The sequence below is a fragment of the Podarcis erhardii genome (genome assembly GCF_964252035.2).
Source record: "Podarcis erhardii genome assembly, chromosome: Z".
Classification (NCBI taxonomy): Eukaryota; Metazoa; Chordata; class Lepidosauria; order Squamata; family Lacertidae; genus Podarcis; species Podarcis erhardii.
Window position 1 is genome coordinate 35,076,828 of NC_138504.1, and position 23,311 is coordinate 35,100,138.

At 43.5% G+C, this 23,311-nt stretch overlaps 1 protein-coding gene across 2 annotated transcripts; it reads right to left on the reverse strand.

Moving 5' to 3' along the window:
• TBC1D13 (TBC1 domain family member 13) lies at positions 1–23,111 on the reverse strand. 2 transcript variants are annotated; one of them, XM_081847180.1, is made up of 12 exons: positions 22,891–23,111; positions 14,632–14,705; positions 12,476–12,516; positions 11,805–11,866; positions 11,081–11,180; positions 10,722–10,804; positions 10,432–10,591; positions 9,558–9,768; positions 8,644–8,807; positions 7,674–7,834; positions 6,104–6,161; positions 1–3,848 (listed from the first exon to the last, which is right to left on the reverse strand). In XM_081847180.1, exons 1-12 carry the CDS (start codon positions 22,911–22,913, stop codon positions 3,783–3,785), a joined length of 1,203 nt encoding a protein of 400 aa, XP_081703306.1. In that variant the 5' UTR covers positions 22,914–23,111; the 3' UTR covers positions 1–3,782. The 2 variants fall into 2 exon arrangements, with proteins under 2 accessions (XP_081703306.1, XP_081703307.1); XM_081847181.1 differs by lacking the exons at positions 12,476–12,516; positions 22,891–23,111.
• Between the last annotated feature and the right edge of the window lie 200 nt (positions 23,112–23,311).

A 23,311-nucleotide genomic window follows, 5' to 3' on the forward strand; every position in this document is an offset into this window, starting at 1 on the left:
TTTACAAAGGTTCATGTTTATTTTTTTGAGGGGAAATCAAGAGGGAGGCCACACTGATGAAAACAGAATTTGTAACAGTATTGTAAGTGGTCCAGTATACAGAAATAAAGCCATTAATATTGGGCTACTACAGAGCACGCACTAACCCCAGAACCATTTTTTTGGTGGTTCATGCTCCAAACTTCCCAAAAGGCAATTAAAAAGAAAAAGTATGAGGAAAATAATGGAAAAATACAATGTAGAAGAATGGGGGGGGGGTAGGTGGGTAGGAGAACATTCTGTATCTGACAAGCAGCTCCTTACCCTGTGTCACTTAAAAAGTAATAATCCAGGCACCTTATTTTATCTGTAATGAGGGAAATCCTTAGTGCATTTAATGGACATACAGTGGGAACTCCTGTGTACAGCAGGTCCCAGTAGGGCTTGCTGTCAGTGATGACAGTGAGCCCTACTTACAAAGGAACACAATCAGCTTATTTTCAATGCCCCTTATTTTCATCCTTACCTGTGCCAGAGCTGACATCAGCTGTGGTGGGGCAGATAAATGTAGTTTGGGTGGAAATGTCCCTGTAGGCCAAACTGGGATCTGTTCCAAGTCTAGCAAAGCCTGTGCATGAGATTTTCTCTACTCCTACTATACATACTCAGCAGAACATTGCAGCTTCTCTCAAAAACGGTTTCCCCTTTCCGCCTTAGTGAACTGAGAGGCCAAGCCTGTACCATTTCATTGAGCATTTCCACATAAACTAAATGCTTGTGAGCACATATTTGAGTCAGATTTCTCTCTGTGTTACCATTGGCTCCATTTAAACCACAAATTTTCTGCAGAACATCATTATGTAACTTTGAAAAAATAAAAATAAATGCAGTTCACATTGGCATGGTGGTCTACTTGACACATCATTCTGGTACATAGTAACGATAATAATGTCATTATTTGTACCCCTCTCAATGGACTGTAGGCTAAGATCCAGTTCAGGGAAGGGGAATCTGTGGCCTTCCAGATATCCCTGGACTACAATTCCCATCACCCCTGATTGTAGGGTCACATGCTGGCCAGGGCTCATGGGAGTTGGGAGTCCAACAACCTCTGGGAGGTTCACAGGTTCCCCATCCCTGAAGACCTGACCAAGTTTACAATGGAAGCCTCCTGTGCTCACTTCTTCCCTTGCCTCTCATACACATTTGGTGGTGAGTTAGGGCTGACGTTTCCTTGAGAATTCCATTCTTTGGTGAGATAGTGCTCACCCACCTCCTTGTCCCCCATAACCAACAAGCTTTATTTAATCCACACCATGGTTCCCATAAAACACATTCCTTTCAATGAGATCAGGACATCATTTTATCCAGAAATCTCTTCGGTTTATCCCGCTCTAGTCTTGTGTAAACACCACTGTAAGATACATCTGCTTATATGCAGAGAAAGAGGTTAAGATTTAGATGTCTGTAAAGGGGTCTTTTGTAGACCTGTTACCATGCAGATTCTGGTCTGCTAAAAAGACAAAAAAGCACCAAGAAATTCTGCAACCTCTCCCCACCCCAAAAAAGGCATGAACTCTGACATCTATGGCCACATCCTCACCATACGTTTAAAGCACATGACCCCACAAAGAATCCTGGGAACTGTAGTTTAACCCCTTCCCAGAGCTACCATTCCCAGCACCCAAGAATCTCCAGAACTCTTTGAGGCGGGCAGCAGTTCGTTTTAAACATGCTTTCAAACGTTTGGTGTGGATGTGGCATATTATTAGAGTGTCACAAATTTAGAAAACCAGCAGCTCTTCTCCCTGCCCCTGGGAAGTAACTCTTTATTATAATCAGAACAGCAGCACTATTCAGAGGAAGCAGTTGCTTCTCTTAACAGAGCCAGAGGCAGAATTGTCCCTTTTTTCTTCTAATGCAAGGATTGAAGGCAGAATGAAAGAGCCATCTTTTCCTTTGCCTACAAACTGAGAAATGTGTTCTATCCTAGTGTTGTCTCTAGTCAGGATTCCTGAAGTACCCCAAGAGTTTGTAAACAGAGGACAGCAGGATAAGGGTACCAGAATACCATTGAACCTTATACTTCCAGCTGCTCCCCAAGGCTCATCTTGTCTTCCCCCTGAGACTTGAGGCACTGCTCATGTGCTGAGCTTTTGATAAGCTTCAAAAACAGGACTTGGAACTATTCCAAACCAGTTATGATGCAGAGCAGCATCAAAGCCAACCTTTAGTGCTATGGTTTGCCCCAGAAGATGAAAACACAAGATAAAAATATAGAATCGGAAGTGTCAAGACTCAGGCTGTGTTAGATAAGGAGAGAGATAAAACTATTGCCACCTCATTTAGAAAAAGTCAGTTCTGCCAGGCTTCCTTCCTTACATAGGTAAAATAAGCTACCAGTCCTATTTGAAAGAGCCTAATTTTGCTACACCCTTCTGAAAAGACATCAAGTGGCTTTGGGTGCTGTGCCATTATTAGCCTTTACACCAGGTGAGGAGAACCTGTGATGCCCTCCAGATGTTCCTGAACTACAACTCTCATCATACCTGTCCATTGGCCATGCTTGCTGGGACTGGTGGGAGTGGTAGTTTAGCATCATCTGGAGGGCCAAAGGTTCCCCACACTTGCTGGACATCTTCTTCTTGCTGTCACTCTCTTTCCCAGATATGCTCAGGATGACAACCTTGTGGATGAACTACATCCCAGCACCACAAGCACACACGAGCCTTGCCATAATCTTTTAATTTTTCCAGGAAAACATGGGAGATACGGGCTCATTAGAAGCCACCAACTTACAGAAGGACTGACAATCTTTACCCACACACCAAGGAGCTGGAATGAGGGATAGAAGGATTACACCAGAAACCCACAGTTGAGGAGCGACTTCGGTTCAGCACACCTAGAAGCTTGGCCTCTCTCACTGGCCTTTTGTGTCTCGAGATCTTCTGTACAGCCCAATAGCTGCTAAGGCCCTGAGCTATGTAGCAATGCTGCAGCAGGTCTGCAATCTCTCAGCAGTGGGAATAAGAGTAGGAGGAAAAAGAATAGGGTGCCCTCTCTAAGGCAGTGGGTGATAAGGCCAATCCAACTTCATTCAACAAAGCTCTTGTTTTCACTGGTTAGAACTAGCTTCCAAGTACAGCCATGATCAAAAGGGGAGGGGATCAGATAAGAGGTGACTTTTGGAGAGGGCTTTGCTTGGGGAAATTCAGTGTTATATACCCATTTCCTTGAAGGAAGAAAGTCAGAGGTCCATCTGGCATTTAGCTGTTGCGGGAAGGAACTGAACAGAATAGGATTTAACAAGTAGAAGCAGAGTCCAGCAACTCCCCACAGAAGAAAGTAGCCAAGGTTTGAAATATGCTAACTCTCTCCTCATACGGCCAAATTCCACTGGTGCCTGTCCTGTCTGTATCCCATAAAAGGTTTTTTTTGTGTGTGCGCATTAAGTGCCCTGCAGCAGTAATGCCCCTCGATATTCTTCATTCCATAATGACAGGGAAACAGGTGCTTCCATCTCCCTGTCTTTGAGTCATTTAACAGAGAAATACAAAATTGAAAAGGGAATAGGTCACTTGATGTGGAATCATTTCAGCAGGTGAGATTCAAGAAATGTTAAGAGTGCAGGGCCCAGCAAAACTGAAAGTCACTCTCTTGTGAATTAATAGAGCGGGGAGAAGCCTCTCCTGGGGCAGAGAGCCAGAACACAAGTCAGGCCCCTGATCAGAGGCAGAAGTAGGAGCTTTCAGCAATGAACTCCACCTCCAGGTACCTGCAGAGACTCTCTCTATGATCCAGGGCTATTTGGAGTCTTGAAGATCTTTTGCCTTCTTCAAGATCAGGTGAACATCAGAGATGGGGTAATCCTGCATGAAAAGAAAAGAGCAAAAATCTAAAGGGCAGAGCTCAAATGACCATTCCCCACCCCAAATACGGCACTGTTTTATTTCTTAGACAAACACTGAGGGACATGGTCACTTAGTGCCATCACTATACGCAAATGCCTTGCTCATTAAAGACCATAAAGAACCATTATTCTCAGCAATGATGGAACTCACATAATACTTTTATTATTATTTATCTTAATTATCTGTAAAGGGAATCTTTGTTATGAGTTAATACTTTATTATCCTCTTGGAGCTGCACCTTTGTACCTTTGGTCCTTCCAGGGCGTGACACTCGATGGTTTAAATTTTTAATTCTTTGTTTTTGTTTCTTTTGGTTAACGTATCAGTAAAATTAAAAAAGAAATGATGGGGGGGGGGGGAATAACCTGAATTGGGGGGTGGGGTGGGGATTTGTTGTAAAGTGAGGGAGACTGGACATTCCACTGGCTGGGATCACTCATGTGACTTAGGGCAAAGGCTTCACTCAGCAGGAGTAAAACCAACATCCCTTTTCTGGTGGGTTTTCATTTTTAAAATGACCTGAAGGATGAACGTCTTATCACTCCCCAAAAATCTGCTGCCTGAAAAAAACTATTTTGGGGGGCGATTGCATATTTGGTCATTTTAAGCCTTTCTAAGTTTTTTATGTTGTATTTTAAATCCTTGTAAACTGCCCTGGGAACTCAGGATGAAGGGCAAGTAATAAAGTAAGAATAAAGCACGACAACTTGATGTTGCTGCCAAACATGGGAGGCCCCGTCAGTATCGGTGTTCCATTGGCTTTTGAAGACACGCCTGTTTACACAGGCATTCCCTTGGTCCCTTGGCCTCGTGTATTAACTGCGTTAACAGGAAACGTTTTATTGCATATTTTAATCATGGTCATTTATAGTTGTATGTATTTAATGGAACTTTATTTTCCTGCACTTTAACAGTGGTGCCATGTTGCAATTCCTTTTTTCATTTTTTCCCAAATTGCTTTTTATTTAGTTGTCATTCATTATACAATTGCACATTTCTAACGATCTTTACATTACATTCAAGTTATAACCATTTTCAATATCATATATTTTCCTGTCCCTGTGACTTCCCACCACCACGTTGCAGCTTCTTCTACTTACGTTTCTTTTTCTATTGTGAATATTGTTTTTGTTTTCTTCCATAAAGCAATTAACTTATCTATCCATATTTTAGCTTTGCGAAATTTAATCAATGCATATCAATTGTTTTATTTTGGAACAATGTTTTATCATATATTCTTCCACACTTTCCCATTCTTTCCTAAGTTTCTGATTTGATGTCTGATATAATTGGCCAAAATGACAGCAGCTATATATGCACATAGCTTATTTTGCCAATCAGCTTTTGATGGGACTGTTTCCACTTTCCAATTTTTGGCTATTAATATTCTGGCAGCAGCTGTGGCATATAAAAAAACATTTTTCTTATCCTTAGGGATGTCTATTGATAAGATACTAATAGGAACACCTGGTTTTTTTCTTGATATTTTAAACATCTATTTCAATTTGTCATGTACAGTACACCAGAATTATTTCTTTCACATTCCCACCATACATGGTACATCATTCCTTCTGCCATATTACATCTCCAGCAACTGTTAGATTTTAATTTATATAGATTTTAATTTAATTTATAAATCTTAACTAATTTGCTCCCTAATGCAATTCCTTTTATTTCTTGTTCATTTCTTATATCCATATTGAGTATCTCCAAAACCAGGATGAACGATTCTTTATGTTTTGTAAATGGCTGAGAAACCTTATGGGTGTAATACATATAAGCAACAACCAATTTGTGTGGGTATTATGTTTATATACCCCGCTCTGCATAAGCCCACGCTGCCCTTTTGTGCCTATGCCCCCCTTTTCAGTCCACTTCCAGGTTGCGGTGGATGCACGCAGAATGGTCATTGCCTGTACATACATACATAAGAGTTGTATCCAACTGAGTTCTCATCTGTACTACCCCCCTGAATACTTGTCACTGGGAACTGCAAGTGGGTAGAGTGTTGCTGTTGCACTCAGGACCTGCTTGCGGGTTTCCCATTGGAACATCTGGTTGGCCGCTGTGAGAACAGGATGCTGGGCCAGATGGGCCTCTTTTTATGTCCTCTCTAGTGGTTGCCCACCTTAGTTTACTAATCAAAGCATGGAGGTGGGTAGGGTGGTGACCCGAAGCAGGACAACTGAAGAACTTCCCCTATTGCATTTTACCTGCAGAAGTCGCATATTCAGAGTAAAATCTCCTTCTAGTAATTGGTCCCGAATGAGCCTGGAAGACGGGGAGAAAGAAACAATCAAAGTACAGTCATACCTCGGGTTACAGATGCTTCAGGTTGCATTTTTTCGGAATACGGACCGCCAAAACCCAGAAGTACCGGAACAGGTTATTTCCAGTTTTTGGTGGTCGCGCATGCACAGGAGCACTAATGCGCCGAATCGCAACCTGCGTGTGCACAGATGCGCTGCTGCGGGTTGCGAACGTGCATCCTGCACGGATCACGTTCGCAACCCCGAGTGTCCACCTGTACTCTTGCTTTGTTAACAGGTTGCGTTGAGATGTTAACAGGATCCATAACAACCCTCAGCAAACTATAGCTTCCAGAATTCTATGGGAGGGATAGAGCCATGACTGTTTATAAAGTGGTACAATAACTGCTTTAAATGCATAGTGCCTAAGTAAGAAATAAAAGGGCCTATGTAAGAAATAAAAGAAGCAATAAAAATACAACTAAAATCATTCTGCACCTAGCAACGGCACATTACAATTGCTACAGCAGGCAGAAAAATAATTGTGGTCTGCCAAGACCCTTGGTGATTTTCAAGTGGTCCATGGACAAGAAGAGTTTGGGAACCACAGTTCCAAGTGGACCCCTGGAGCATGGAAAAGGCAAAAGGTTGGCTGCGAAGGGCACAGCCCGTTTCACTCTGCCTGTTGCATATTGAGGCCTCTCTTCCCCAAACCTGCCCCCCACCTGATGCTACATTCAGCTGGTATCAGCTGTACTAGGAAGCTTCCCCTTAGCAGCTCCCTGGTGGAGTTAACAGGGCTCTCTCTCAGTGCCATCCAGTTGATGGGCATCTCTGAAAGCCATTTGCAAATGGTTTTGAATACGAATAGCTCATGAAAGGACTGGCTCTCAGTGCCCATCAATTGATAGGCACCAACAGCCACCTCTCTTTTAAACTGAGCTCTCAGCATTCATCAGCTGATCAGCGCTGTCAGGCAGTTTTCAAAGGGACTCAGCAAGCCTTTCCCCATTTGTCACCTGTCTTCCAGTGATCAACAGGTGGGCACCCGCAACCCATCTGCCAAAGTTGGCCCATGGGGGGCGGGAAGAGAGGCCAGGATGGTATTTAATTCACTTGTTCCATCTGTACAAGGATTTCTGCTTGCACAATAGAAACCCCCAGATTTAGGCAGCGCATGGGGGAAGAAAAAGGGGGAAACATTCTATTGTGCAAGTAGAAATCCTTGCACTGATAGGACATTCATATAGAACCATTTCTGATACAACACCTTTTCCTACCCTGAGCTACAAACTCACAAGCAGACAATGAAGGTGACAGCCACCCATGCATCCTTCTTTTCTCTCCAGAGGAGAGGCTACCTCTGGACACACAGACTCTTTACAGCTATACTGCATAATGGCCATAGACAGACCTGACCTCCTATACGAGTTGCTCTGTTCCTTTGAAAAAAGAGAATTAGTTTGCCACAGCCATCACCATGATGGAATGGCGATCCATGCGGGGCATTGCCAACAGTTGTGCTGGAACTCACATCAACATGGCGCAGCAGACTAGCAGCAGGAAGTCAAAACGGTTGTCGTCAGCAAAGAGAGAATCCCAGATGCGGATGACATCTGGCAACAGAAACTCCTGGGACAGCAGCAGCGTTAGCCAGCGGAAGGTGAAAAACTGGGGCTTGATGTTCTGCTCTTGCTGGCGGTGGAGAGACAAAAGCATTATTTCAGACCACTTCTTTAAAAGTGTGTGTGGAGGGGGACTAGGGACTGGAGAGATCTGCTCCAGCTCCCTTGATACCTGGGGGAGAGGGAACTTAAGAAGCTTCCTTTGTATCAGAGCATGTAGTCAGAGCAATGGGTCCATCTATCTGAGTACTGTCTACATTGACTAGCAGTGGCTCTCCAGGGCTTCAGCCAGGGAGTCTTTCCCAGCCCTGCCTGGAGATGCTGGGGATTGAACCTCAGACCTCCCGCATGCAAGGCAGATGCTCTGCCACTGAGCTGTGGCCCACAAGCAAGTGGAAGTTCTTCCTCTTAACCACAAAGATTCCAATCTCTGAGTTAAATAGAGATATTTTGGGGAGCAGAACTGAGCCTACTAAAAAAGCTCTTGCTGGTCCTCTTTTCATTTCCTTAACCAAACCTACAAGGCAGTTAAATTCTCTGCAATTTAAGTTACTGTTCAGCAGACATTTAAGTTTCGTTTAGCATCTGCACCTCTCTGGAGGAGTTTTGATTCAAGAAGTTTCCTTCTCCCTTCCAAGTCTTTTGAGAAGAATAAAAATTGCTACAGATCACCAGAGCTATTCTTTGCAAAGGAACAAGTAATCATTGGGTTCATTCAAATGACTTTTCAGAGAGCAGTTGTTCCTTTTTATGTATATAGGAAGATATACCACTTAACACCACGATGGTTGATCCCTTCATTAAGGATGCTTCCCCCCCCCCCACACCAAGGATTCCTAGGACTCTGTTTGAAGGCCACTGTGGAACAATATTCCTTACCAGTTTCATGTAGAGCTCCACATCTTTCTCTTTCAAGGTGGAGTACACCTTCTCCATTTTGTAGGTGATGCCACACTGAGAGTCATCCAGACTCTTGATGAAGTTATCCCTGATCTCAGACATGAGGTTAGTGAAACAAAAGAAGGTATCCGCTTCTGCGTGTTCTATAGCGGGGGGATAAGGAAGATACCATCAGCTTTGTTATCAAGACCACAAGCAGGAAGTGACCTGGTTTGCACGTTTCTTGGATCTCAGCAAGTTACAACACAGTATTACAGTCAAGTCAGCCCAAATCTATGGTTTGTTCAACAAGCCACAAGTTGCCCCATAGAGAAACAAACCAGGGTTTGTTGAATGATGCAGTCATCAATCAGGGGCTGCTCCAATTAAAAATTCTATACAGAATGGGAATGCATAGGGGAATACATGAAGAAATATGGTGTTAAAGCAGAACTCTTATTGGCAATTGTAAGGACAAAAGAAGTAATTATAATTTAACAGTTTTCATGTCATTCTATTTTGTTAAAGCAACTAGAAAAAATATTACGATGGGAAAGGGAAGCAGTGGGGAGGAGGGGAGGGTTAGATTGAATTTGGGAAATAAAATAATATATGGGACAGCAAAGGATATAATAGATTCTTATAGAATAGTAATATATTGTAACCAGAACAGAAGTTCAAAAGGGGAAGTAAATGTATTTTTAGTATTTTCATTATTGTAATAGTTATTATTATTTCTTATCGGTAGAAGACAATGTTAATTTAGGCTTCTTCGATTTGCTGTCTGTATAATTTTCTTATGTCAATAAAAAAAGAAAAAGAAAAGGGGGAAACACCAGGGTTTGTTGAACATTCAGCATTACAATATTTGAGAACTGGACAGTATGTTCAAGAAGGGCATGTGCTCTTCTTACTTTTCCATTCGCTGTTGGGGTCTGTAGCAAACGTGTAGTAAAGAGGTCCTACGATTTCATTCATCCCTTGGACGTAGGCTATCCCCGGATTCAGTTTAGCATAGATGAAGAGGATTCGTTCTACGACCTCCCAGTGAGCCTCACAGCCATTGGGCAGAACCTCATACTCGTTCAGCGAGTTAGAGGCCAGTGTTTTCAGAGGAGAACTTACCTAAGAAATCAAAGGAAGGAGAACAACATACGAAACCATTTGCGGATACCAGATCTGGAGCAAATGGAACCTCTGTTATTTCCGTCACTTAAATCCCACCTTTTGAAATAGCACACAACATGCTTATAACAAAATCACCACACTCCTAAAACCGAATAATATCAATCAACATATTCTATATGCCTCTATATTCATAACCTTGTCCAAGAATTGGAACATGATGAGTGATTACTCATATCCTCACTGTTCATTTATTTTACTGTCTATTTACTTACTTTGTTTTGATAATATTTTGTACTTTGTCTCTCTTGCTATTTCATATTATTAAAATTTCAATTATACAAACACCTCAGATGTTGGAGGAAGTTCATGTTCATACAGGAGAAGATGGGACTTGAGATATCTTGACCTTTTAAAGTCAAGACCATCATTTTGAATTAGGCCTCAAAACTAGCTGGAAGCTAGTCTGGTAGCCGCATGTCCCTACTTTAGAGAGGACAGACCTCTATTTGAAGGCATTTTCTATTATAGTCGTTTTTTAACCCTGGGTCTCCAGATGTTGGACTACAACTCCCATCATTCCTGAATGCTGGCCAAACTGGCTATGGATGATGGGGGCTGTAGTCCAACAATAACAAAAATGCACAGCTCTCTTTCTCTTACGTTTGTGACGCCACTCCGGTTCCGTGCCACCGTCTGTGACTTGAGCGTCGTCTGCTCCACTCGCTTCCGGAGGGTCTCAAAATCATTCAGGGGGTCCAAGATCAACAGGCAGGGGTATTCGGTCATGCTCTGGAAGAATGCCATGTCAGGATACAGCCTCCTGGGTGAAATAATTATTCATTGGGCTTGTAAAAAGGACAAGCAAAGCACCATGGCGAAAAGGGAGCCGTCCCAAAGCAGATTAAGCTTTGGCGGTGGGATTCCCACACCCCCTAAACGTCTTCACATACCTGACATCCTTGTCTATCTGCAGCAGCACTTCGTTGTCCTTGAAGTAAGTGTTCCATCTGCTATCAGGGTTCGGATTCAGTGGCTTTATGGAAGAGTTTAAGACAAGAAGCCAAGTTGAGAGTAAGAAAGGCCTTCAGACACTAAAGCAGGGCTTCTAAGAGCTTAAGGAGAGCCTTGCAGGATCAGACTACATGCCCAGCTAGCTCACAGTCGCCAAACAGAAGCCTCTCTGGGAAGCCTGGAAGCAGCACTCAAGCACAACCGCAATCTTCCCACCTACAGTTCCCAGCAACAGGCATTATTCAGAGGCATACTGCCTCTGACCATGGTTTAGCCTTAGTGTTGATGCTGCACTTACATGATCCTCCATGGTCACATCTTCTCTAGAGACTCCGAGGTTGGCTTTGGCTATTCCAGGCTGTATAATCATTTCCTTCAAAAACTGGGTATACAATTCTCTTCAACAGGGAGGGGGAAAGAATTATATGTTAGGAACCAGATTTAAACCCAAGTGCCTACTGGCACCACTCAGTCAGTGTGCAGCCCCAGATTACCCCAGAAGGTCCATGATATGATGCCCAACCCTGCTCTACAATGAGAAAGTTGCATCAATGACGCAAAAGTGATTGTGGGCTCTGCTGGTATTCAGTATTTTTAGATCTGCTTTAAATAAACATAGAAAGTGCCAAGCTTTATTCTTACATTTTCTCTTGCTATCCAAAAATAGAGTTGGAAGCTTTAATTGGAAGATCCAATTCACAGTAAATTTAGTTTAATTCAGGTAAGTTTTGCTTATTTTTTAAAAGGTTTTTTCATTGCTGATCTGTTGCTATTATCAGCAACTAAAAAAGAAAAAAAGAAAAAAGTATGGCCCTCAGTCCTAACAATCAGTAGTATGAAATTACCACAGTGGACAATCCAGTAGAGAAGCAAGTGCAAGGGTATTTGAATTAATACTTATAGAATCAAACACTGCAGCATTGGCTGCTATTGTGAAGTCGAGAGAGATTGATCTTAAAAAAACAGTAGTGATATAAAGTCCATAAACCAGGGGATGAAGGACCCAGAAAAGATAAATGTACCTCTGCTTCTGCAAAACGGAGCTCCATAAGGTTCTCTCCACGGGAAGGTAGTTCAAGAGGATCTGTATAAAGAGAGCAGGATGACTATAAGGGCCTTATATTATTGAGCAGCAGTTATTTAGCTAAATGTTTATGGCTACCTGTTTTTCTAGAGCACAATAATCTTAAAGGAATCCAGCTCAATATACCCATGAAGTAAAAGTGTTCTCACAAAATCACATTTCTCCCATCTGTCAAATGGGAATTTGCTGCAAGGATCAACCTATTATTTATTCATTTATTAAGTTTATATTCCACCTTTCCTTCCAGAAGGAGCCCAGGATGGCAAACACATCAACAAGACAATTAAAAGCATACCTATAAACAACCACATATACTATCACATTACTAATTTCAAGGTTTCTGGGAACAGCCACTTTCAGTTATCAAATCCCTAGCTGAACAAGAATGCTTTTCTAACTTCCTCCTGAAAGTTATAAGAAGGGAGACGGATCCCATCAGGGAGGGCATTCCACAAATTGGGAACCATAACCGAGAAGGCTCTGTGTTTGTAAAGCACTTAGGAGTTCTGCCTAAGTGGATACAGTATGATTTGAAAACATCACCGCAACCTCTTAAGCCTGTACAAAACACCAAGAGAAGACTCAAGCTCCTCGTCAAAAAAACCCTACCTTCCAGCACAGACAGCGCAAGCCACCTTCAAAGGGAATCCCTGTGAAACAAGAAAAAACAGGACCACTGAAATTAAGTGTTGCTGTCTTTCTCTACCATGTGCATGACTTTCATCCTCATGCCTAGATTTCCCTTCTCTCAGTTCAGAGGGGAAATGTGACACTCCAAAGATAAGAATCTAAGAAGAGCCTGGCTGCTGGACCAGGTCAAAGATCCATCCTGTTCTCTCAGTGGCCAACCAGATGCCCTAATGTGGAAGTCTGCAAGCAAAAGCCGCGAACAGCAGAAACTCTCCCCACTTGTCATTCCCAGCAACTGGTATTCAGAGGCATCCTGCCTTCGGACACTGGGGGCAGACATTAGGCAGCATAACCGTATACTCCATGAACAGACAAAGAAGTAACAAATAGAGAAACAGAAAAAGGGAAATAAACAAGTAAAGGAGGGAGGCATCCAGCAGCTTCTCCTTCACCAAGTGTAAGTGTGTGTGTGTGTGTGTGTGTGTGTGTGTGTGTGTGTGTGTGTGTTCTATTCCCTCTAGTATTCTCTACCTGTTTTTTTTTTTTACGGGACCTTAGTCTAATTTTTATGCTTACATCTCACTTTTTCTCCATGGAGTTCAAGGAGGCACACATGGTTCTCCTTCTCATTTTATCCCACCAATTGGAACCTTGGCCTCCCAGGTCCCAGAAAAAAACACTGTAATCATAGTATCACGCTGGCTCTTTAGAACATTTATCCGTTTCGTCCTCCTAACAACGCTGAGAGGTAGGCAAGGCAGAGAAAAAAAAGAGTCAGAGACAGACAGAAAGAGCAACAGAGATGTCCGATTAGGGTTTTGAAGCTGGGTTGCCCTATGCCAAATCTAATAAACTAGCCATGAGACCAAAGTGAGAACAGGATACTGTATTAGACGTGCCATTGGCCTGATTCAGCAGGCTCTTCTTCTGTTCTTAAGTTATTTTTTAAGCACACAAATCTCAAGACAAGCAACATTTACACATCTAACAGCGTAAAAAGATTTTTTTAAAAATCAGTTGCACAAGCACTTTTAAGTTTCCAAGAGTTACTATGTTTAAATATTTATAGAAGTAGTAACTCAGTGACAGCCAGGTTGGCCTTTGGTTGTCTGAAACAGCAGCCAGAAGTAGATCGTGGAACATTTCAGCATTCCCTTAAATCACTGCAGGAGAGAATACAAAATGATACAGGACTGTGTGCGAATACTGACCACTTGCACGGTGCTTTCAAACAAGGCAATCCAAGTACAGAGGCAGCCTGTGATTCTCTTTGCAAAATGTATTATTCATAATGCAAATTATCGAAGGCAAAAAGCCCTGGGAACAGATTGTGATGTATTTAAGATGGGAATTAGAGGTACGTAGGAAAAGAACAAAAACTCTATGGGTGTAGGGACCCACTTACAACCACTTAATGCCCTGATGGCTAAGGGACCCACTTACAGCCCTCTGAGCATAGATCTCCTGCCTGTTCTAGCCCTTAGTAATACCCAGTTGTGTTTTTTAATTTTCAGGATAGGAAGCTGGCTCATACCATAGCAAGCTGCCTGTTTACACTGACAGTGACACGCTGACTTACACTGACTCACACCTTTGGCCCATCTAGCTCAGCACAGTTAACATGGGCAGAAAGTGGCTCTCCAGGTTTCAGGAAGGGGGACATTCCCAGCCCTACCTAGGGATGCCATGGGGGATGCAAAGCAGATGTTCTGCACCAAGCTGCCACTTGCAGGAGTGAGTTTCACAGTTTAACTGTGACTGTGCATTGAAGGGAAAGATTGATAGTGGCCGAGAAGCGGTCTTTTCAGGAGGGAAACACTTTGCTATGCCAGCAGATTCAGACAACCTTCTACACATCACAATGCTGTTCTAGTTACATCCGTGTTTTCAACCACAAGACACGCCTGGTGAAAAACAGCAATGGTTATCTCCAAATCCAGAAATGGGTTGTTTGTGGTTTTTAGTTGCCTGAAGAATGCTGCTTTCACCCCTGATCAAAGCATTATTTTTTGCTAGGCTCCATCAGTTGAAGCTCATCCCACCTGGGAAGCTCTGATCAACGCCTTAGCTTGAGCCCTTGAAACTAGACCTGTGCAGATGTCTATTATGAGGGAGAATTTGCCAAAGTCACTTACCACTGAAGCAAAGTTCACGGAGCTTCTCTAGCGAGATGTTGGCCTCACTAAGGATGTCTTGAAATTCTGCAATCCTAAAGGAAGAGGAAAAGGTAACACACACACAGGTGATAAATGCATCATCAGAAGGAAGCAGTGTTAACGCAACAATGCAACTGCATTCCAGGTTGCTACTTGTTATTATCCAGCTCTTCTATGATTTAAACATTGGGTACAAGAGAGGTTTTTTGTTTTTTAATTCCAACAGGCCCAAATCTTACTAAGATAATGCCCAGGCTTGAATGGTGTTCAATATTACTATTACTATTTGCATCAAGGGCACCTACAATCTAGCCAAGCCCATTGTAAATAGTCAGAGAAATGTGCCGTTCAGATAAGGACTTTTATCGGAGCAAAATGAAGCCATGAGACCATGGGGTTGGGGGAAGGAAGCAGCCAGCTGCCCCTTCCAAAACTACTTAAGTTTCTTAAAAAGAACAAAAGAAGAATCTGATGGATCAGGCCAGTGGCCCAGCTAGTCCAGCATCCAGTTTTCACAGTGGCTATGCAGGTGCCTGTGATAAACTAGCAAACAGGACTTGAGTCCAAGAGCCCTCTCCTCTTCCTTTGTTTTCTAGCAACTGGTATTCAAAAGCACTTGTGCCTCCAACCATGGCAGCAGAGCAAGCCATCATAGCCAGCAGCCTTTGATAGCCCACTCCTCCACGAGCTTCCCTAATCCTCTTTTAAAGCTGCCTAGGTTGGAGGCAGTGAGAGATTTTACTTTCTGGGGCTCCATGATCACAGCAGATGGTGACAGCAGCCACAAAATTAAAAGACGCCTGCTCCTTGGGAGAAAGGCGATGGCAAACCTAGACAGCATCTTAAAAAGCAGAGACATCACCTTGCCAACAAAGGTCTGTATAGTTAAACCTATGGTTTTCTCAGTAGTGATGTATGGAAGTGAGAGCTGGACCATAAAGAAGGCTGATCGCCGAAAAATTGCTGCTTTTGAATTATGGTGCTGGAGGAGACTCTTGAGAGTCCCATGGACTGCAAGAAGATCAAACCTATCCATTCTGAAGGAAACCAGCCCTGAGTGCTAACTGGAAGGACAGATCCTGAAGCTGAGGCTCCAATACTTTGGGCCACCTCATGAGAAGAGAAAACTCCCTGGAAAAGACCCTGATGTTGGGAAAGATGGAGGGCACAAGAAGAATGGGATGACAGAGGACGAGATAGTTGGACAGTGTTCTCGAAGCTACCAGCATGAGTTTGACCAAACTGCGGGAGGCAGTGGAAGACAGGAGTGCCTGGCGTGCTCTGGTCCATGGGGTCACGAAGAGTCGGACACAACTAAACGACTAAACAACAACTACAACAGGTTGTGGGCCATCATTACCACCAATATGTGGCAAAATGTGACAGCTTCTGTCTAAAGACCCATCAGTTCAAGCGTTGAACTATGAGCTGACAGAGACCAGGGTTCAAATCCCCACTAAGCCATGAAGCTCACTGGGTGTGACCTTGGGCCAGTCACCCCCTCTCTCCGCCTAACCTACCTCACAGGTTGTTTGTGATGATAAAATGGGGAGGAGAGCCATGTAAACCACCTTCAGCTCTGTCCTTCTATGGTTAAAGATGACAACTGTTCCCACCCTCTACCCCCATGATTCCAAAGGCTGTTTCAGCTGATTTTTCAGCCCGCCCACCCCCTCCAGAGCAGCCTTTTTTTAAGCCACCAGTGCCTCTTGCCTCTCTCTCCCTTTGCTCCTCTGCATTTTTGACTCTGCTTTTGGTTCCTGGAGAATAGGAGAGGGGTGGATTGGTGTCCCTCTGCTTCTTCCTTCTCCTTCAGGCGGTCATCTGCTCCAGCCCCTCTCTGCCATCACCCCAGTGTTAGAAACTGAGATATGAAAGCTAGGAGTTAAATGGCACCTAAAACCTAGGTTATGGGCGCAATAACAGAATGTCTACATGCATTTTTTTTTTATAACAAGAATACAAAGCTGAAAATGAACTGCAACTAAAATATTATGTTCATTTTTCACATGGTCTAGTCCTTCTCCTGCCCACCCCACCTCCTAATATTCTTAAGAGGGTCTCTTCTCCAGTCTTCAGAGAGTAGATTGAAGTGGGGAGGCAGAACAAAGTCCTTCTTTCCTTCCACGTGCATAGTCAAGGAGTGGTGCAGGGCTATCAATAAAAACACATAGCTGAGGTTCTGCCCCCCTAACAAGAGGCCTGCCCTCCAAAACAAAACAAACCATGGCTACGCTAATGATTCCTTCAGCTTAGGTGTAGTACTGCGCCCAGAGCTCAGCGCTAATGAAATTCCCTGTCGCAAAATGTGCCTAGAACAATGCAAGTTTCAAACACTGCACCAGCCTGTTATTTCAGATAGAATGTGGTTTGGAAAGCCCAGATAGAGCCCCCAAGTCCAATTTGGAGGAGCAAAAAAGGGTGTGAATGGATGTATTTTTAAGCAAAATGAGCTTTGTTCAGAGTTGTGGAGGGAAGGAGTGGGGGGTGAGAGAGAGAGAGAGACTGGCAAGCATGACTGATGTGGGAAGGGAATAAAAGAAGAGTTGGGGAGGTTGCTTTGTTGTTGTTTTGACACCTATCTTTCCAAGTTTATTTCATTCTGTTTGTGGGCATTCCTTTCTTGTTTATGTAATAAGGTGCCGAAAGGTTAGCTTGGAGAGGTTTGGGACCTCCTCTCTTCTCCCAACTCCCATTATTTAGGAGGAACTGCTGAACAATAAAAAATTAAACATAATAAGTGTTTGCACTGTGCTTGAGTGTTCAGATGCTGCAGGTACGTATTCCTTAAATCCTTGCGACACCCCTTTCAGGTACTGAATCAAGGCTTTGAAATTGTATTAACAAAATCATTAAACTTAAGTTAAATGTATTACACAGCAAACATGGTTTTGTTCTTATTTGATAAACAAGGTCCCACCCAGAGTTACAACTTTTTAATGACAGGGTTTCTGTACCTTCAACAGTTTGATGACAGGCAGAATTCAGAAGTCAAAACTGCTGGAACCTCCCCATTTCAGACATACAGTGATAAAATAAGCATCACATGTTGACTTGTTGTCTGATGTGCATATGCTGCAGCCCTAGGCACTCGCCAGAAAAAAGATGGCACTCCTCAATTCAGAAAGTGGTACTCAATTCTCAATTGAGAGATAGCTACTTGTCTAGTAATAGCGTGTTGTTGCATTTTAAAAACTCTTGAGTACATGGCCACCAAGGGAGAAGGAGAATGATGCCTACATTAATGTTTTAATATATTTTCAGATTCTGGATATTAAAAGGAAGATCTGCAAATTGCATTAACATATACATAGTTAGTTTGCCACAGTACATGTAGGTACCCAGAACCTTTCATGTAACAGGATTTTGAAGGCTCAGCTGTACAGGCAGTCCTGCAAAAAATGTTATCTTGCAAATGAAGTATTCAAAGCCATGCTGCTGGAGAGGTAATGCTCAAAAATAATGAATTAGGTTGCAATCCCAATCCCATTTGCCTGTGAGTAAGCCCCACTGAATTCAGTAAGATACGTAAGTACACACATACACAGGTACCAGAATTCATAAATACTTATGGTTGGCCACTATTGCTGAGACTGAGCCCCATCTAAGTTTGTAGTGTCCAATTAACAACTGCTATTAAAAGTGTCATATTAAAAATGTGCCATGGAATCACAGAATAGTAGAACTGGAAGGGATCCTGACTGTCAACAGGGTCAACACCCTGCACTGCAGGAATTGCAACTAAAGCATCCATGGCAGATGGCTATCCAATCCCTGCTTAAAAACCTCCAATGAAGGAGAGCCCACAACCCCCTGAGCGAGTCATTCCACCTTCAAGGAAGGAAGGAGAGCCCTCCACCTGAGGGAGTTTGTTCCACAGTCAAACACCATCAGAAGGTTGCTCCTTTTGTTTAGTTGGACTCTCTTGTAACTTGAAGCCATTGGTTTGGGTCCTACGCTCCAGAGCAGGAGAAAACAAGCTTGCTCCATTTGGGACAGCCCTTTAGATATTTGAAGGTGCCTATCATAGTCTCCTCTTTTCCAGGCTAAATATACCCAGCTCCTTCAACCTTTCCTCATAAGCCTTGGTTTCCAGACCTGTGATCAGGTTGGTCACCCTCCTCTGCACACGTTCCAGCTTATCCATATCCTTCTTAAACTGTGGGACACAGTACTCCAGGAGTGGTCTGACCAAGGCAGAAGAAAGTGGTATTATTACTTTCCTTGACCTGGACACTATAAAGCCTAGACTAGCATTAACTTTTTTTCTTTTTTGCTATTGCACCACATGTTAAGCTTGTGATCCACTAAGACCCTGTACTACTAGTAAACCAGGTGTCCCCCATGTTGTATTTATTTCACTAATGTGAACTGCATATTACTCCACCTGCCTGCCTTCTTACTTACAATCAATCAATCAATCAATCAATCAATCAGGAAGCAGCTCTGCCTGACACTGGCTCTGGCTCCAACTACTAGTGATCTCCCTGCCTTCCATCCCACCAGTCCCAATGCCTTCTAGCCACCACTGCTGGCCACCATCAGAAAAACAAAGAGACAGGCCCTTCTCCTCCAGTATCCTGTTGTCACAGTGTCCAACCAGTCTCCAACCAGATACCTGCGGGAGACCCACAAACAGGACGTGAGAACCCCTACTGTGGTCTCCAGCAATTGGTTTTCAGAAACATTTCTGATCTAGAATGGGCTTTCCCCCTTGCCTTCTTTTTACCACATCCCTGACTTTTGTAGAAGACTCGATGCGTAGCAATTAGCAGAAACTGTTAAGATTCTGCAAGGAGCTGGTGCCCTTGGATGGTATTCAAGCAAACTAGTTCATGCAAATTGGTGAAGAGAATTTCATCAGTTGAAAAGACAAGATTCCGTTTTTTGAAGTAAAAAACACTGGGGGGGGGGAGGTGTCAAGTTTGCCTGAAAGCTGCACTCTCTCCTGGAAGTTGTCTCTCTCTTCTTCATTCCACGTGTGGGGCTTAGTCAAATTTGTTTAGGAAACGTGCTTTACACACAAGTTCTTTCCTTGTGTGTCATGCAATGTCATGACACTGCAGTGTGGGGGCTAAGCATACAAACATGCCCTCATCAACAACTGACTTTGCATTTTTTGAGCATTCGGAGGGAAAATGGACCCCCTCCCTAAACACACACACACACACACACACACACACACACACACACACACACAAAAACCAGGAAGGAAGATGGATTGCTAAATGCTGGAGGAGCGATTTTCAAGCCACAGTGGTTTCCTTCCTTGACACTGTAGATAACGGAGCTCTTCTGAAAACACATTTTAAAATAACTATAAAAGAAATATTCCTGCAGCATGTAGTGGTATTTTAACCCCACAAACTCATAGCTGGTAGCAAACACATCAACATTTAAAACCGGTGGAAAAGTGACTTCTATTTACACCACATAACATGAACATAGAAAACTATCTTACTATAGAGTCTGACCACTAACTGGTCTATCTATCTCATTTTTGTTTACACTGATAAGCAGTGGCTTTCCAGGGTTTCAGGCAGAGACATTCCCAGCCCTGGGAATTGAACCTGGGAACTTCTGCATGCAAAGCAGATGCTCTACCATTGAGCTACCACCTTCCCCTAAAATTTAAGCATGATTCCAAGTCCTTGTGGTTCTACATAAAGGGCTAATTTAAGCAGAAACCTAAGAAGCTGCCTAGTTATACTGTGCAATACCACTGGTTCATCTACCTTAAAGGTAAAGGTAAAGGGACCCCTGACCATTAGGTCCAGTCGTGACTGACTATGGGGTTGCGGCACTCATCTTGCTTTATTGGCCGAGAGAGCCAGTGTACAGCTTCCGGGTCATGTGGCCAGCATGACTAAGCCGCTTCTGGTGAACCAGAGCAGCACACGGAAACGCCATTTACCTTCCCGCAGGAGCGGTACCTATTTATCTACTTGCACTTTGACGTGCTTTTGAACTGCTAGGTTGGCAGGAGCAGGTACCGAGCAACAGGAGCTCACCCCATCATGGGGATTCGAACCGCCGACCTTCTGATCGGCAAGTCCTAGGCCCTGTGGTTTAACCCACAGCGCCACCAGTACTGCGTAAACTGTCTGGCAGTGGCTCTCCAGGTTGGCAGAACATGAGACCCTTAATTGCAGAGTTGTGGGTTCAAGCCCCATGTTGGGCAAGTCTCTTGCATTGCAGGATGTTGAACATGATGACCCTCATGGTCCCTTGAAACTCTACAACTCTGAGTGGTAGTGACTCTCATGGGTTTTGGACAAGGAACTTTTCCAGCCCTAGCTGGTGATGCCAGGTTCTGAACATGGGACATTTTGCATGCAAAGCAGGTCCTCTACCACTATGCTATGGCATTCCCCTGAAAAAAAAAATGGGGTTCAGTGGAACTAGGAATAATTATAATCCATTTTTAAAAACTTGAGGGAGAATTGCCTCTCTATGGAGCTGGAATCAATCAGTTTCAAATTAAAACAACCTGGGTTTACCAGGATGATTAATCTTCTGTAGCAACAATCAATTTAGGCAAGGTAGTATCATAGCTAGCATGCCAGAACTGGACCAGGGAGACCTGGGTTCAAATCCCCACCCAACTATCAAGTTCATGCTGAGCAACCCTGAGCTAGTAACTCTCTCTAGGCCTAACCTACCTCACAGGGAATTTGTGTGTATTAAAAGGAGATAACATATACTAGTACAAGCTCCTTGAAGGTAGGTTATAAATGTGGTTTTAGTTGTGTACACACTATACTGTCAAAGCCCATTTCCCCCTCTTAAATAATTCCAGGCAGTGTGGTTTGTGAAGGGTTGCTGAGAATTGTCCCTCTGAAGGATAAACTACAGTGACCACTGCCCAGAATTCTTTGAGGGAAATAATGTGACTTTACATTTTGAAAAATAAGGGTAAAGAAGATGAAGAACCAACACGGAGGGGAGGGGAGAGAGGAAGAGGGAAGGTTGCAAATGACAGGCAGAGAGGAAAAGAAACCCCCTCAAATGTTGGACAAGAGAAGGCATCCTTCTTGCAAAACAGGAAAGGGGAGGGGATTAAATAGCAATAAGCATCACACTTAAAAAATACATGCAAAAGTAAAAGTAAAAAAGAGGTTTTTTTGTGTGGCGTGGGGGATGACTACCAGCCTTTCTCAACTACAACTCCCATCACCCCTAGCTAGCAACATCTGGGGACCTACAGGTTGAGAACAGCTGCAAGCAAGCACACACCAAAAAGGAAAAGCAATAACGTTTACAGAAACTTGCCACTGCAAACCTCACCTTCTCAAATCCGATAAATAATATCAGTATCTACTAAACAGCAATAAATAAAGCTTATCCATTTCAGCCCTTGGGCTTCTTTGGGGTGAAGGGCAGAACATAAGACTGAATAATAAATAAATATTTGATAAATAATAAAATGCAATGCAAGAGAGAAAGGGGGAGGCTTCTTCCAAAACAGTAGAGTGGCTCTAGCAAACAGTACCCTTTCAAAAAAGGAGGGAAAGCCATTAACGTTTGCACTGCCCATTACAAACGCCTCCCTTCCCAATTTATTTATAAATAACAAGTTCTCATTTACAAAATGCATGCCAAAAGGTGTGGGGGGGGGGAGAGAATAGGTTTTTCTCTAAGAGATAACAAATGAATAGAATGCTTTAATTTTTTTATCGTGCTGTGCTGAAAACTGTCTAAGCAAACACACACATACATCCCCCGCCGCCAAGTGGGGAACCCCAAAACATTTGCCCATTGCAAATCTCATTTCCCGGTTCATTAATACGTATTAAATATCAATAAATATCAAACTCACCCCTTACAGACTTCTTGCAAAAAACGAATTATTATTTATTAGTTTAAAATATATATTTCCTTTAAAAGGGAAGGAGGACTGGCTTTCTAAATGCAATCCCTTCCCCTACCCAAAAAGAGGAAAACATAAACATTTGCCCATTGCAAACCTCTCGCCTTCAATTCATTAACACACATTAATATATCAAGATCACCTCTTGCAATTTGCATGCAAAAAAAAGTGGGGAGGAGAAAACGTTTCCTAGTCTAAGCAAACACCCTTCCTGAAAAGGGAGAAAGCGGCGGGGGTGGAGGGGGGAGGAAGAAAAGACACGAAACAAACAAGCACACATTTGCCCACGCTTGTGTCCACTGCAAGTCCTGCCACCCCAATCTACATAACGGCCACTATTGCCACCATTAGTCCCGCGGGCGCCCCACCTGCTCTTGTGGAGACTCGACATGGTGAAGGCCGAACAGGAGCCTCCGCCGCCGCCTCCTCCTCCGCCTTCTCTTCTGTTCCCTTCTCCCACTCGCAGGACTCGCGGAGCCACTGGCGAGCAGCCCAGCACCCGCCAGCTCCATTCGCGGCGGGCAGAAACTCCGCCCGGCGAAGGGGAATGTGAAGATATAAATCAAGGGAGAGGAGGAGGAGGCGGTGCCCCAGGGAGGCTGGCCTGCCTAATTGGGCGGGAGGGGAAGGGGAGGTGGGCGCCGGTGTTAGTCCTACTCAAGAGTAGACCCGCTGACAGTAAGGGCTATGGCAAGCTTAGGCCTTAATTAATTTGAAAGGGTCTGTCTGTGGAGGACTAGTATCAAATGCAAGCCACAATAAACAAAGAGGTGCACACCGCTCAGAAAT

What these genes read in the sequence shown, in the direction of transcription:
- TBC1D13 (XM_081847180.1), bottom strand. Translation starts at nt 22,913, where the DNA reads ATGTCGAGTCTCCACAAGAGCAG. An exon ending in TCGAGTCTCCACAAGAGCAG is followed by an intron (nt 14,706 to 22,890) that starts GTGGGGCGCCCG and finishes CTCTTCCTTTAG; the next exon opens with GATTGCAGAATTTCAAGACA. An exon ending in GTCTGCTGCGCCATGTTGAT is followed by an intron (nt 6,162 to 7,673) that starts GTGAGTTCCAGC and finishes CCCGTCTTCCAG; the next exon opens with GCTCATTCGGGACCAATTAC.